A 17177-nucleotide genomic window follows, 5' to 3' on the forward strand; every position below is an offset into this window, starting at 1 on the left:
AACCTGGCAGGCCATTGCGAAAGCACACCACCCCATCGAGGTTTCGTTCTCCCACACAAAGACATTCATAAAATCAGAAGGAATGGAAGGATGTGGAAAAGTCTGCTTTCCCACATATTTTTTTCCAATGGGCTGTCAACTGGATCATTTTGACATAGAATTCTCATCAGTGCTGAAGATTTAGCAACCTCATCAAGACTGGTCTTGAAACAGGCTTGCTGACTTTCAGGAGCCCAATATTCCAGGTTGCTGTTTAAAGAAGAGCCTATTGTCCGAGGAATCGAGGCCTTTTTAACAGACAACCCCTGACCTCTACAGCAATCTAAAAGTACTTATAAATTATGAATAAATGTCAGAATTCCAAATGGTCAAAGACCTTCAGTGGGTGACAGACTTTTACACTCTCAGGAACAACGTGATGCTTCAATTACTAAACTGCTTTGACTCCTGTATTTAATAAAGGCTGGTTACTGCCTCGGGTTTCAGCCCAAGAAGCAAGGGATCTCTTCTGTCCACTCTGGTGTCCAGTCGAGAGCTTGTTTAGCTGCTTCAGGTCTGAGCAATAGTTCTAGACTTGGGAATGTACATTATTCTTTTCCAAGTCAAAATGCTATTCAGAGAATTGCACTGCCCTGTATTGGATCTAAAAGCAGTCATCAAATGCACCCTGCATGAGCAGTTCAGATGTTGATGCTCCAAACCATCCTTCATCTAATAAACGCAGAGGCTTCAATAGCTTCCTTAGACTTGAGGCTTATTTACATATCCCACTTGGATGGGTGTGTTTCGTTGCATGACGGCAGGAAAGCAACATTTTCAGTTGAGAGTACTGCTCATCGTGCGTTTACAAATGCACATCACAGAATCAGTCATCTAGGTAGGTTAAAACGTGCACCTCTTGCTTGTGGGGCAAATCTGCTAGAGGCCCCATTACATGTCTAAACACCCGATGAGCAGTACTCTCAACAAAAAATGTTGCTCTCCCGCCGCCATGCAAAGAAACACACCCACCCAAGAAGGGATAAGGAAATGGTTCTATGATGTTTGCTCGAGAACAATTGCTCAAGGCCCATAGGTTCGCTATTATTAATTTTTGTAAAATTTCCTCGCTAGATAAATTAAATATCTAAATGCCGCTTGCACCCATCGATATTTGCGGGAAAATTTGTAAATAAAAAGGAGAAGAAATGGACCTTTAGCAAATGGGCTAGAATGGACTATTGATTATTGTCTTTTTGGTTACACCAACCTGGTGCGCACGACACTATAGACCCACGGCCAGCAGAGAAGTCATAGCTGTACTCAACATAGGACTTTGTGTTACTTGTATCCATTTCAAAATAGGGCAGTGTTATTTCAAGAAAAGGGGTGCCTATAATTTGCTGGAAACATCAGCTGTTTATCTGGTGTACTGTAATGAGATATAATATTAAGTATCCACACACCACAACCCAGACACTGTCAAGGCAACAGGTATTTGTGGCTTTCTCTATGGCAAGGCAAGCTTCTGTAACAAACTACTAGTTCCGCACATCCTAGAAAACCTTTCTTCGACATTTCAGCGATCCAATGTACACACTCTGGGAATCAAGACACCAAGGCTTCCATCTACTTGACAGCCAGAGGTAGGCAAGGGACTCCATCACAGGCTAGTAGTGTCTAGGACCAGAGGTGCAACTCAGGGGGAGGTATGTCCCTGAGCCAATGGATGATGGGCCTTGGGGCAGAAATGAGGTGATCCCTTGGTCACCAACCCTTGGTGCTGCTGTTTGGCAAGGGACATGCACACAGAGACCAGCAGCCCCTTAAAAACCTCCCACCATTGAAGGGCCACAACCTTTTTTTGGCTGCAGTTATTACTTCTGTTTCTCACGGATGCATGCATTCATGTATAGGTGTAGCAGCATTCTGTGCTTTGACTCATTTGTTGACTTTGGTGAAAGGTTTTTATTGAGAATCTCAATTTACGGACTGTCTTGAGAAAAGTTGGCAAGCAGGCACAATTCTCATCACTTACCAGATATCTTAATTACTCCTGAAGTCCTACATCCTGCCATCCCCAGTTGAAGCCCTCCCAATACAGAGATGGCTTGTTGTTATACAGGATGTTGGTAGGCAATTGTAGAGACGTGTGTGATGGGAAGGAGATGCACTAGTATTTATATTTAACGAATTATGCATAATTCAATGACTGTCAAGAGTAAGAATAAAAGGTAGATAATCCGAAACACTACTAGGCCAGGATTAATTCCAACACTGGGTAGTAGGAGATTAAACAACTTTTTGATCCCTATGTAAGGCACATGATGGCAGGGTATTCCAGTTGAAACCACGAGGCTTAACCCATTGTGCATAATGGCTTCTACAATTAGGACGTCTTTGGTACAGCTTGCAACAACAAAAAAAGTCCATACAGTCACAACATTCCTATTTCTTCTCTAACGCCTACTTTAAAATCAAAGATTTACAAACAAGAAGATTCAAGTAGATAGATCATCATTGTTGTTTCACAGGATGGCCATGCCGCACAAAGTCTTCAAAGCCTCCCAGATAGTGTTGAGCTCTGAAAGCAAACATTGAAAAATCAGTGGCACACAAATTATTGTGAATCACATTACTTAACTTTAAGCATTTTCCTCAGTTTAAATTTGTATGTTTGTTAGAAGGTTACAAATATATTCTTCAAAACGATAGCGAAACACAAAATCTCCATTATTAATTAAGGCTCCTGTGCATTTTGTATATTAAATGTTCCACTTGCTCAGAGTGACCCAACTTGATAAAAAGTGAGGAGTTTTCAAATATGTACACCATTTAAAATTATTTTTTCCAGCACAGGATAAAAGTACATAGGTTATTCGGTTCCTTCTAAAATGGAGAGGACATGTACTCCCATTCAAATCTTTTTTGCGGCATGAATTCAGTAAATACTTAACCATGGAGTGACACTCCCCATTGTAAAGACAAAATACAAATTAACTCCTGGCCTCAAAATGCTCAGATTTACAAATAGCAAGAAACTCGGGAGCCTTCTGGCTACAGTCCCCATTCTGGATGTGAATACTACGTGCACTAGGGGTTCACTTTCAATCTCACATAAACTGCACACTTTATTGGGACTCCTAATATTCAACCAGACTCCAAAATGTGCAATTCTCAGATGCAACATGAATTGATTTTTTTATTTTATTTCAAATGCCTTTATTGCAGATTGACATTAAAATATATGACTATCCAATTTCAACTTTTCCAACAAGAATACACAGCACCAACACCCCACCCCCCCGCCGATCTCCCTTTCGGCCCGAGATGTGTGCAACCCACCCTGCTCCCCCAAATCAGAGAGTCAACCTGCCATTCATCTCTGACAGTTAATCCCCCCCCCCTGCTACACCCCATCCGACCTCTCTAACATTTAAAGGTCTCCAGCCCCACCCAGTCACCATATCTGTGCCCTTCGGCTTCCCCCGGTGACACTCATGGAGTCATCAAGTACGGTTATTCCAAAACAACGTCCAAAAATTCATACCAAATACAGTACATACCCTGCGGTTCCGTGAATTCGGCTTTAGATCGGATGTCCCTTTCTTCTGTCACCCATTTGATTATGTCCTTGGACCAATCTCTCAGACAACCCAGTTGATTGCTTCCATTTCATTGCAATTTGCCTCTTGGGCAGTATAATCCCCAGCATTACAAATTTCATCAACAATTTGCCTTTCCTTCTACTATGAGAAATACCCAGCAAGCAGGTCTTAATTGCTGCTGGCATCACCCAGCCTGTGAAGTTGGATAACACTTCCACGACTGCACGCCAAAAACGTCTCACTTCGGGACACTCCCACCACATACGTATAAAAGTTGCTCTTACATGTGAATATTTGGGGCAATTCGTGCTTGCCTGTCTATACATCTTTTGTAACATTCTAGGTAGTTAAAGTGTACCTTATGTTATAGGAGACATGTCTGGTGTTCTCACATGCCCTCGTCCATGCCGTGTCCACCAGCGCTTGCCCCATGTCCTCTTACCACTGCACTCGTATCACTGCCTTCCTCTTACATGCTTCTAATAATGTAGTCCTGCCACCACCTCCTAGCAATATAATTGCTCGACAGTGTACTTGCAGCACTTTTTGGGAAAACCCACCCAACACTTCCTACCAACTGCTGCCATCTTTGCACATGACAAATAAACCAGCCATCTCACAAGGATCTGGCACGCTCAGTCTGTCGTCCTTCTAGCCGACTCCGGCGTGCAACGCACTTTTCCCCTCACATCTGCCTGACCTGCACCTGCTGTGTCCCAGGGCAGCCCTCGTTGCCTCGTGTCAGTAGCTGTGGCATATACATATGCTTCCACCCTTCTATTTCGGTGACTTTCTTCGACACTATGTATGGTCTGTATCTACCATGGTAGTGTCTTCACTGGTCTGCTGCCCGTTAACGGTAAATTCTGTAGCACCTGCAGGGCGAGGACTGCCTTCATTAGCCACGTGACAATGTCCTTGCTTCCCCCAAACCAAGGACCCACACATTGCAGTAGCGCTACTGTATTATAGAAACGATAATCAGGCGCTCTGATACCCCCTGCTTCACAGGACCGATAACCTCAGTGTGTGTAAACCTATCCTTGGATCATGTTACCCCAATAGAGCCTCCCCGATCTTTCAGCCTACAAAAATCCTGCATGGCTATTACCATAGGTACCCCTTGAAATATATATAGCAGCCTCGGAAGAACAACATTTTGGACAATGCTACTCATTAGTGACAGTGAGAACTTCAGCCACTATGCCACAGTTTTCTCCAGTTTATGCAGAGCATGCGGCACATAAGCCTCGTAGACTTCCCCCATATTTGCACTAGCCATTAAACCCAAATAGCAAAATGGCTCTACCGTGGCTGACTGTCAAACCTTCCAGCGCTGATTTGTCTGGCCGCGTTAGCGCATATAGGCAAGACTATACCAAATTGATAAGTAAACCAGACACCAGACCGAACTCCTCTACTTGCTCCAGCATCAATGGCTTTAATATACAGCAGAACATCATCTGCATACAACAATGTTATATGCTCCTGTCCAGCTTGGTTATAGCCTCCCTCCCTGAACCTCTTCCTCATTAAAAAACATATGATAGACAGTGGATAGAGGATGACAAGACTAATACATTACACAAATGTTATTATTAAATCCAATACAAAAAATAATCATACATTGTATGTTAAAATGTTGAACCATACTCGTATATAAAAATAAAAGGAATCAATCTTCATGATCACAATTCTACACAATTGGGTTCCTACTCAAACACTCTCCGTCACTCATTCATACACATACTCATAAAACAGCAAAGGTTTACTATCTTAAAGTGTAAATATAGCTTGATATTACAAAAAAAAAGGGGGTAGCAGGCGCTCCTCTCCAGAAAGAACATGGCATGATAACCTGTTCTGAGATGAGATGAGAGTTTGCAGCACACGCTTTTTGCTCACTGTACCTTTCACAGATGGGAAAGGTACAGTGAGCAAAAAGCAGATGGCTGCGAACTCTCAATGTGGTTAACTGAACAGGTTATCTTCCGAGAGAGGGGCACCTGCTACCTTTGTTGAACAGCTTGATATTACACCTATATTTAACATATTTCTATACCATGTTTTTTGACCCTATCCTTAATAATGGTGTCGTGCACTGTTTGTTATAATTTCCAAACGGTTTATATAGTCGACGAGTGTTTCGGTCATGGGACACAGTGCTGTTCTTTAGACTTTCATCAGGACGTAAAGCGAAGATTAGATGCCTCACCTTCCATGGACTGGAGTAAGTCAATTCAATTCTCTGTATTTCAAGTTCAGAGATGTAGAAGATTTGGTGGACTAAATCCCCACTGGTACCTAGTAGTATGTGGACTGTTCAAGCAGGTCAGACTCACAGTGAAAATCTGTGCATCCGTCATGAAATGTCCTTCTCTGGATACATATATTCCCATCATATAACAGATACGCAGCCTCAGCCTCTGCATCTCCCCTTGAGGATGAAAAATGGGTGAGTAGTTCTCAAGCCAATGGCCTTCCTCTTTCCATAATATTTTCGTGATGGAATAAATTCTTAAGGATTATTTTACTCCTTTTCCTTTCTGGTTCTGTCTCTTGTGTTTCAGTCACTCGTACTAGTCACAGCGGTACCACATCAAATGAAAAAAGTCAGCGAAATTTCCTACTTGCTATAGACACGCCAATGGTTCCATCACCAGCACAGATAACAATGGCAACAGAGGGCCACCCTGCCTGGTGCCCCCGCCCACTTGCCTTCTATCAGAAATAATTTCATTCTTTTCCACTCCGTCATATGGGTCCTTATACTGCAGTTTCACCCAGCCAATGAATCCCTTAACCAATGCCGAACCTCTGTAGTGTCATTGAACGCAGTCAAAGACCTCATGCGCATCCCAAAGGGCAATCGCACACTGTTCCCCACTGTGCAGCATTCCTTCCATAATTAAGAACGTGCATCTGAGGGTCATCATTGTATTCCTATGCGGAATAAAACCTGCTTGGTCGTCATGTACCCTGCAACAGAGAAACTGGATCCTACCTGCTACTTTGTATACACAGCACAAAACGATGAAATGGAAAACAAATTAAAATCCAACAGTTAAATCATTATTATTGAACATATTTAATACTGATAGGAATTCATACACTTCTGGAAAAACAAAATCAACCCAAAGACAATCTTAGTCAGCCTGTCTGTTACCAAAAGTGAGGTAGAACTATTACTGCAAGATATTCTGCTATTGTTATGGTTCCTGACCAAATAAACTACAAGGCAGGGAGGAGGCAGAGGGAGGTGCTCGAGAGCATGAGGAAAATGGTGTATTCCACTTGTAACTCTGAGGACAACAGAGCCACTAACTCTGCGCTGTGCCCGGCTTCTGATGTGCTCGCCTGTTGTAGCTGCAGGGGTTTAGACACCGATATCCCACAGCACTTTTATACCCGCTCGGGACCTCCGGGAAGACTTAACTGAGCCTGGGACCTCGGTGCTACGGCTGAGGCCCTGCAGCGAATTCTGCATGGGGAGCACAGATAACCCACTACCCGGGCGGCCTGCAGAAGAGGACCCAGCAGTGATTGTGGCCGCGATCAAAGACAAGATTGCTCAGTCTTCAGTGGGGCTGCCTGCTTTCTGCAGCCTGCATGAAGACAGTGGGGGCTTCGCAACTCCCCAGCCAGGCCTGAATGAATAGCTCAATGTGCGAGCAGCCTCTCTCAATCATGCACACTTGGAAACAAAGTTAGGGAACGGCCCCCTGCCTGACTGTTTTATGGGGGACTCCCTTTGAAGTACATGCACAGTGGGGACCCCCGCCAGGCGACCTGCACAGCTTGTGAACTTGGCAGTATAGTGTGGACCTGGCTGCTCCTGCTGTTCTAGAGGCCTCCATCCTGGCCCACCTGGTGGGGTGTGTTGCGGCACAGAAGGTTATGATCCCCCAGTGGAGAGGGGCAGCGGGACCACCATTGCTTCTGTAGCGGGGTGCCAGCCTGGTGGTGAAGAGAATGAGCCGTTGTCTGCAGTGGGCCGGAATACTGGATGGAGAAGTAAAGTCGCATTTGAATGCAACAGCGTCACCTCTGGGGCTCCTGCGTGTGAACACCTAACTTCTATAGCCCCCAGGATCCCTGGTGGAGGTACCAACGCGATACAGAGTCTTACCTGCACGATGCTGAGTGGAGGGGCCTGCTTGGGTGGCGCTTCTTTGGTGGAGGCCCTACTCTCGTGTCCCTCACTGGAGAGTGGGTCATGTCCACGCCGCAACCCACACTCCGCACCACAAGCCCCAAAGGACGACAGGGTTGAACTAGATATTCAGCTACCCAGCAGGATTCAGCAGACATGGGAGACATGGATACGGCGCAACAATTCCAAGCGATCCTGGACGAAATGAAGATGCTGAATCAGCGCACACAGGAGACTACCTTAGCTGTCCAGGACATCAATTGCTGCCTCAATGACCACAGAGAAAGGACCACGGATAATGAGCAGAAGATTAGTGTTATAGAGGATGACCAATGGGATACTGCCCTGGAGCTGGATGCTGCCATTAAAGAGATAGATTTGGGGAGAAGTTGGACGACCAAGAAAACAGATCCCGCCGTAAAAATGTGTGCCTATTTGGAGTGCTAGAGGGTGCGTAAGGGAGCAACATGGACAGCTTTCTGTACTCTCTGTAGCAGTCAGCGATCCGCTGCAGGAATCCTAGAGAGCTGGTTATTGAAAGAGCCCACAAAGCTCAGATCCCGGAGCCTCCTAGGGACGCCCGCCCTCGGATGATCACCATCAGATTTCTGAACTTCCAGCATAAGCTCGCCGTCCTGAAGGCTTACCTGCAGCATGATCCCATCCAACTGGACGTTATGCAGGTTCAGTTAATGACTTTTCACTGGAGGTTTCCAAACAACATAGGGAGTTTAACCCGATCTTCAAAGCGCTAAAGGGTCCCTCATATCGATACTATCTGACATACCCGGCGATGTGGTGCTTCCAGCTGGGAGAAAAAAATGGCACTTTTGGCTCCTCCGCTGAGGCCTGGCAGTGCCTGGCCCGGCAGGACATCCTGTGCCCCGACACCATCCCCATTCTAGACCCTCGGGCCACGACATCTAAGCAAGATGACTCTGAGCGCATCCACCCGGCCCTGAGATCAAAGGGCAAAAAAAGAAGGGCCCAAAGAAAGCAGTCAGGTGGGGCGCAAGACAACTCCCCTACCTGACTGGACACCGGCAAAGATGTGCTGCGCCACTGGTGCCCCGGAGGGGAGGTGGGGAAGGTCTGGACAAGTCATGATGTGTCAGCTTCAGTGGCTGTAAAGCCTTTTGTCTCCTAAATATTCCTGTCTGCGCTGGCTTAAGCCGGAGCTGAAATCGCTCTTCTGTTTTGTTCCTTTGTAGTTAAATGAAGCGGCTCGTCTTATTCATTTTTCACCTTTTGTTTCGATTGTTTGGATCTATTATGTATGCCTTACTAAATGAGAAACGTACAAAGGAACTGCGGAGTCTCGCCTAATGGTTTCACATTGGCTGTTTGTTTCTATTGGGTTCCCATCTAGGGAGCTCAATATTCACCTTTTTGCATCTGGTGTTGTTTGTTCTCTTGTGTAGGACAGTCAGGTGTCTTCATGCTGATGTGTCGGGTGGGTCAGAGGGGGGCGTGCAGGGCATGGCTGGGGGTGGTGTCTGTAAAGTACTGTGGATGGCACTGGGGCAAGCATTGTCAGGGGAGGGAGTTGGGGGTCAGTCAGCGTAAGGGGTGCACATATGACCAAAGGTTACATTGATTGACATGACCTCGATCTGGCTCATTACCTTGAACATCCAGGGCCTGGACGATCTGATTAAGCACTGCAGGATGGGAACATGTTACGGGATGAAGGGGGATGAAGGGGATATTATATTCCTTCAGGAAACTCACCTGGTTTGAATGAGTCGGGGGAGCCGGTCCGGGGGTGGGTTGGGCAGGCATACCATGCACATTTTACACGCACGACAGGGTGTCTATCCTCATTCATAAGAGATTCCCATTCACCCTGGTGTATTTCCTCTCTGACCCGGATGGACGCTTTGTCTTGGTAAAGGGGTTGCACTTCTAGCAATGTGTCACCCTACTAAGGGGCTGATTCATGGAATTATTTGCACCGAAAAACAAGGATGTGTGCGCCATTCTGCCCGCAAATTCCCATTTAACAAATTGGAAGTGGAAGGCTGAACGACACTGGATTAAAAATATGACTGAGGAAAATAAATCTATTTGGAAATGTATTGAGAAGTAGTATACAGAAGGGATTCTTGAAGCAAAGAGGATGACTGTATGAATATACAATAAGCATTTGCTAACAAACCACCCCTACTGTGTCATCTGTGTCTGGTAGGGTAACCTTAGCAGAGAAATCTGTCAACCTTTGCTTTCTCGCCTGTCCAGGTACAGGATGTAGAGAATATATTGAAAAGGATGTGCTGTAGATCCAGTTTAGGCGATACTATCGCTGCAAAAATAATATTGGAACACATTGGTGTGTTCGCCCTGACACGTTTCACCAATGCTACCTTCCATTATGAGACTATCACTGATAGTATCAAGAAGGTCATGGTTAACCCATTATAAAAAAGAAGTAGGTCTAGATCTGAAGGCCGCAAATAATACGAGACCATTTACAAATGTCCAGTGTCTCCTAAAAATTGTAGAAAAAGTTGCCACAAGAATATTTGGAGGAGGCTAATATTCTGCATCTTAGACAATCTGGTTTCAGATCAAAACATGGTACAGAAAGTGTGCTGCTGGATCTCCAGACTCAGATGCTGAACACAGGGGTACTGATGCTGCTGGACTTGTCGTGGCATTTGACCTCCTGGATCACAAGAAGCTCTTAGCCGCTCAGTCTTCTGTGGGGCAATTTTCGGCATCCGCTATTGAATGGAATGGATCATTCCTCTCCGACAGGTTGTCTAGAGTCTGCTAGGGGCAAGCTTCTTCTATTTATCAAACATTCACTTGTGGTATGCCTCAGGGCGCGTGCCTTTCACCAGCACTTTTTAATATATATCTGCGTCCCTTATGTAATATTTTTGATGCAAAGGGTGCGAAATTCACCAATTACTCTGATGACACGCAGCAGTGGATTGGGTTAAGAGGCAACTATACGAAGGACGTAAGAACAATTCTAAATGTATACAAACTAGTTAAAGGCTGGATGACAGCGAATTCTCTCTGCCTAAATAGTGCAAAGACTGAGATTCTAGTTTTTTTGGATCTCCTCAGGCCAGAATGAAATTGGAGCCATGTTTCCAAAAATGTGATATTGATGGGCATTGCATTGAAACACAGGATAGGGTCAAGACACTTGGTCTGATACTGGACTGTACCTTGGGGGCCGATTCACATGTGGGTACGGTAAGTCTCAGTACCACCTCATACTACTTTAGTTGGATGAAGCCTTATGTTACAAGCAAAAATTGTGAAACTTTAGTGCATGCCACTATTTTGCCTCCGTTGGATTACTGTAAAGCGCTTCTTTGTGGGGTCAAGTAAGGACTGCATAGGAGGAATCATGTCATGTAGCGAGAAGAGATCTTCATTGGCTGCCAGTTGAGTCTAGGGTCCAGTTCAGTTAATTTCATTAGCACACAAATGTTTGCATGGAGCCGCACCTATGTATCTCAAAGAATGTCTTGTCCAGCAACTACAAGGGAGATCGGTTAAGTTTGAGGATACCTACCGGCTTATATGCCCCAAGGTAAAGTGAACTAGAGGAAAGCGACGCTCCTTCCTTGTCCAGGCTACACATGCTTGGAGTAGGTTGCCAGTTGACCTCCACAGAGAAAGTAACTTTCTTGCATTCCGCAAACGCCTTAAGACAATACTTTTTAATTAACACATGCTCGTCCGAGCACTGCTGACTGACTTGTTATGTCACTTGTTTTGGGTGCACCCTGATGCCTGCGGTGCTTTATAAGAAAAAATAAATAAAAAAGTGTGGCTGAATAGAAAGAATATTCTTCAACATCTGGATGCAGGTAGCACCAAGCTTCAACCAACTTGTGCTCCACATGGATGTATCCAACCTTCCGTCCAGAATACAACTGCAATCACCCATCCAAATGAGCTTATATGTCGCACATCTGCAGAGCAGCGATCATATCCGACTGAAAAAGTCTGCATCGTTTACATTCAGAGCGTAAGTGCGCAATAACATTACCCGCCCCCCCCACCACCCCCAAGCTGCATGCCACTCCTGCATATCTGCCTTCTCTGAACTTGCATCATTGCTTCCAGATGCCAAGGTATATTATTGCTGGCCCATACAAGAACCGCTCTGGCCGATTAGGTAAAAGACGACCAGTACATGCCCCCACCCATTTTTTCACAATCTCCTCTCCTCCACATCTGTAAGGTGCATCTCTTACAACATTGCTATATCTACACTCTTTCTGGAGGTATAGGAACGTATCCTCGCCCTCTTAACCATCCCACTTATACTTTTCAGATTCCAAGTCAGTAGTGTTAGCTTCCCCATGTGTACTGTTCTGCATGCATCATTATTGGGTGAATCAGATGCCCAATCCCGGTCGCTGCGAGGCCCATTAACTCCAAAGTGAGTCAAACATTTGTGCTTCCAGCACAAACCATACACAACCACTCCTCACCTGAGCATCAATTGCAGCCCCAACTTCAGATGCAACATCGTGAGTGTGCCAATACCCCACTCGTACACCCCTCAGACGCAGTGCTCAACAACTTCTTGAACTGTAGCAACTTTACACCAAAGAGGGAGGCGTGAGGCACCAGCTGTTCCTCAGCCACTGCACAACAGCGGGCAGAACTGTACATGCCAGCACCTCTCCAGGAGAGGAGCCAGTTCGGTTTCAAATGTCAACCTCTTAATCAACCAGTAATAGGTCAACGCTATACTTGTGACGTATGTTTAGTCCTCCCCAGACTGCCCCACCTGGCCAGCTACTCCAGCTCACCTCTGCTTGGTTTCAATGTAGTGCATGCCTAATTTGGCATCCTCAAAGAACCTTCGCTTGCTATTCACACCTATGAGCAGCTTTGCTGGTGGCAACAGAGCATACACTATCTTCTTGTGTCTCAGCAACTTTTTGGCTTCTTCAAATGATCTCCTGCATTTTTGCGTGTCCACCCCATAGTCTGGGTAAAAGGAAAGCATGTTGCCATTGAATTGCCAATGACAAAAGTAACTTATCGCAATACCAACACAGCCGCATCATGATGGCTCAAGGGAATGCTCCGAGCTGCTGCCTGTGGTTGTATCCGGGGAGCCCTGTCCACATGCAAGCCCTGCAGGGCAGAGCTTTTTCCCAAGTAGAGTGGGTTGCAACGTTTCCAGAAAGATTTCCAGGGCACCTTTCGTGGTACTCTCCTGCAGGCCCAGTATCTGGACGTTGTTCCTCCTTGACCTGTGCGAGAATGTTGAGCTTAAGCGCTTGCATCCTGGTTGCTTCATGCAGCTGCACCAATTCCTCCCCCAGTGCATGTCCATTGTCTTCCAGCTCAGAGACTCTTTTGCACCTCAATGGTCTTACAGCTTATCTTACCCCACGTCTCATCTCAGCTGCGCCAGGGTGACTGGGAGCAAGTCAATTTTGTACGCAATTTGCCTGTTCCCCCTCCATTATCAGCACTCACCGTTCCGCATTTGAGGGGTTGCAGAATGACTTTTCCTCCAACGCTGCCATCTCCAGTGCAATTTGCTCTTGCTTCTGTGCCGCCTTATGAAAGCTAAGCTTCAGTGGCCCACGTGTTGAATCCCGCGCCTGCTTGCCACCCTTGCCCTCTGTTCAGCATTTGACCCGTAGGCAAGCAGTGGCAGTCTCGGGTCACTGCCACCTCCAGGTGCTCATCACTGTGCCTCTGCCAAAAGCTTGCCCCCCACAAATGCACCTCCATCTGCTTCAGCAGCCTCACACCAGCTTGCATCCAAGCCGATGTGCATATTTTGAAGTTCAGACTCATACAAGTAGTAAACACACCACACTCTTGTGGACCCATCTTCAGACAGGTGGCAGGCTATAACCTTTCTGCCTTGCTGCTCTGCTCTCGTCCTGGCTTCCCCACATGTACCAATCTGCAGACTTGCCGCTTGCTGTGCCCCCTATGCGGTCTTCTCCAGCACTGCCGTACACAAGGCCCTCCCTCCTACCTCTGCATTGCCACACCCCTCTGGCTGGGACCACATTATCCAGCCGGTGTCGGTCACGGTTAGAAGCCACTCCACTCTTCTCAGTCGGATCCTGGCCAGCAGTCTCTTCCGCAGGGGTTCTGCTCCGCTGACCAGTTCTTCACACTGCCGTCCTCTGCCTCCCTCCCATAGACCGCATGGAGGCAGATATTGCAGCCCTCTCACGCGTCAGTCAGGCGATAGGACACAGCGCACCCAGTCACTGAGCGCCTCCGAACCTCTTCAACAGCAGCCTATTTTTAGGGTTCCTGTGCAGCCTCTTTCTGCCGCACAAACGGCAAGCGATCTTTGCTCGTCACAGTGTCAGATGGCACCAGGGAAGCTGGCCAAATGTTGGCGGCGTGGCAGAGCGCCAGCAGTAGGCTGCTTACTCAGCGGCCATCTTGGCTCCTCCAACAACATAAATTGATGTCAAATTTCCTTGAATGACAATTCTTTATATTGTTGTGTAACTGGTCTAAACTCAAATTCCCTCGGGTGATGATCAATGAGAGTTTGGCAGTACGTTTATGATCCTTAGAGCTGGCCCAGGTAGATTTATCAAATTTCAGGGTTGTTTCAAACTGTAGGGAAAAGTCGGACTTTGCAGGTTCTGAAATTCTAGAGCTTTGGCGTCCATCTTGACAGAATGATGGTACCACTTGGGATAGATCACATCCCTCTGCTATGTTACTAATCTTCCAATGGCAAAACCTGGTATATTAAGCAAACAGTTAAGATAGGATGTCCATATATGTCAAATTATACGAATAGCCTATGCCGACGACCTGCTTTTACTGGACCATACCCCGAAGGGCCTACAAAGTATGTTAAATGCGTTACCTGAATACGCTAAAAATAATGGATTAGAAGTAAACATCGGAAAAAGTTAAACAATGTTTTTTTCCTAAAAAACAATCACTATCTAAACAGATTGGTTGGTCCTTTGAGGGTACTAGACTTGAACAGGTTAAGGAATATAAATATCTCGGTGTGCACGTGGACGATAAATTAAAATGGGATAAGCATTGGGCATAAATTAATGACAAATGTATATCAGGAAATGCAATACTTTTTTTATCAGAACGAATGTTGGTTTCTCTTCATGCAATTTTTATGCTGTATACTGCAAAAATGTCTTCAATAGTACAATATGGCATCGAGATATGGGGACATAACCATCTTCTGGAACTGAAGTTTGAAGCAATGATGCTGCGGAATTTGTTTCGGATGCCACACAATGTAACTGTCGAATTCCTGTATTTAGATTTTGATCTTAATGGCATAGTGGTTGATTTTATTCTGAGAATTGTAATGAGTTTTGTAAGTCTAAGGTTGATGGATAATGCAACTATTTTTGTATTCTACATATATGCCTTTCAGAAGATAGACCAATGTAATAATATGGGAACGCAGGGTAAAATTCGGACTGCTCATAGCAAATGGTGTGCAGATTTTGAGCGCATTCCCATGATAAGACAAGCATACCAGTTTAAAGGGTGGTTAAAAAAGCTGAAAGTGTATAGCCATGAATGTAATCTAGTAGAGCTTGCCACCAAGAGGAACAGTGGCCGCTTCCTCCAATATTCGATGGAACACACTACTAATCCTATCCCAACCCTCAAACTTTAATAAAAGGTATTGTCCAAAAATCTAACAATTTTGTTGTGCTAGAGACCAAAGGAGGCCGATTGGGCATTGTGCGGGCCTAAAGAATGTGCTGTTCATGTGAAAGTACTGAACTGGAAACACTTGAGCATCTTCTCGTACACTGACAGTTTAACTTCCATGCGCATTCGTTTTTTAAAATAATTTAATAATTCCTTTGATCCCAGTAATGGTTCAATGATATGGACTCATTTTATGCAAGGGGGTGACATGAATTTCATCTTTTTTATGGTCAAGTTTTATTGGAAATTCATTGATATTTTAAATAGCTTAGCTCAAGGTGTGTATATGTAATGTTGCTGTATTTTACTATAATTGTTTTACTGATGTCATGCATATCATTGGATTGTATCTGGATCTTAGTAACATTTTATATATGGTTGTGTTTATGTATATCTAAGTATTATATGTTGTATATACAAAGCCGTAAATCTATAGTATATTAAATACAATAAATAATAAATAGATGTACATGCGTCAATACTTGGACCTATTGAACCATTTCTGGCGACTGATTGGAGCACCCAATCATATGATACCCACTCCTGGCATATCATGGTAATACCCTGTGCATGCTAGAAAATACCTAAAATGTGATGGCCCTCATTACGACCCTGGCGGAAATCGGAAAACGATGGCGGAGATGCAATACCGCCATCAAATAGCGCCCGGTGCGACTATGACCCGCCACCGCAAAGTACGAAGCCATTAGCGACACCGCAGTGAACGGCAACGCTAACTGCACCAAGTACGCGCGCGCGCCATGCCAAACCGTAAATACCACCATGGCGCAAGGGTACGCGAATTCCGACCCTAGCGGACATGTACCTAACGCCATCAAGCATGGCGGAAAGCACCATTCCGCCATGGTGAGAAGTACGGCATCGCGAATCAACCGTAAACGGCCCCACTGAGTGCCTGTACACCGCTCCCTGCCCACAAAGTACAACTCCCCGTAGGTGCAATGAAGTCACAATGCAACCATTGAAATGTACAAGTCACCCATGCATGCCAACGAACAAAAGACTCACAAGAGGGGCCAATGGGAGCGGCAGGGCACAGATGGCACGAATACAGAAGCCATTCCAATGGACATGACCACAGGCCCCCCCCCGAAACGCACGCAAACACAGGCACCTGTGACCAGCAATATTCCGAAAATCACAACATTCCACCAGTCCACCTGGCTGACCGGCGTCTGTTACACAAAACCCAATCCCCCGCCCCTGAGCATGACAACATTCAAACAGTCATATTGGCAGCCCCCATCCCTGACCTCACTGGGCTCCGTAGGCAAACGCGCCCAGCACAGTACCACGCGACTATACTCCGAAACCGGAACCCAATGCAGATCTCCAAACAATACATCGCACCCCAAATAGGAATATGCCACATCACTCGCAAAGAAGAACGCTACACGGCCCATATCAGAATAGAAATTTAATGCACAACTAAATCACCAAGCTCATACAGCCATTAGTCCATGAACTCCAAAACACATATCACCATTGTGGGCTGCATCCGCAAGGAATGACCAGCTACTACTTGTGTGACGCCCTGTTCCATCATGGTACACAGAGCCACATTCACGTACGAAAAGGCAACATGGAAGCGCACAGAACCGCAGGCCCGTCCCAATGGGGAGGCACTAGTCCAACTGAAAGGCCGAAATGTTGCTCCGAGCCACTAGTACTGCGTAAGGGCATGTGGCCCATTGGCGATCGTCCCATAAGATCGTAATGCTGCTCCACTGATTAACACGAAGCAGCAGGTG

General features: G+C 45.8%; 1 protein-coding gene across 1 annotated transcript in view; it reads right to left on the bottom strand.

Moving 5' to 3' along the window:
- Positions 1-1923: 1923 nt before the first annotated feature.
- LOC138453491 (thiosulfate sulfurtransferase/rhodanese-like domain-containing protein 3) overlaps positions 1924-17177 on the bottom strand; it is a 135144-nt gene continuing 119890 nt past the window's right edge. The window contains exon 4 of the mRNA XM_069606396.1: positions 1924-2563. Within this exon, the coding sequence (XP_069462497.1) occupies positions 2497-2563 (67 nt within the window). The 3' untranslated portion in view covers positions 1924-2496. The remainder of the gene's footprint in view (positions 2564-17177) is intronic.

This window comes from Ambystoma mexicanum, chromosome 4p, assembly GCF_040938575.1.
Source record: "Ambystoma mexicanum isolate Mex_15411 chromosome 4p, UKY_AmexF1_1, whole genome shotgun sequence".
Classification (NCBI taxonomy): domain Eukaryota; kingdom Metazoa; phylum Chordata; class Amphibia; order Caudata; family Ambystomatidae; genus Ambystoma; species Ambystoma mexicanum.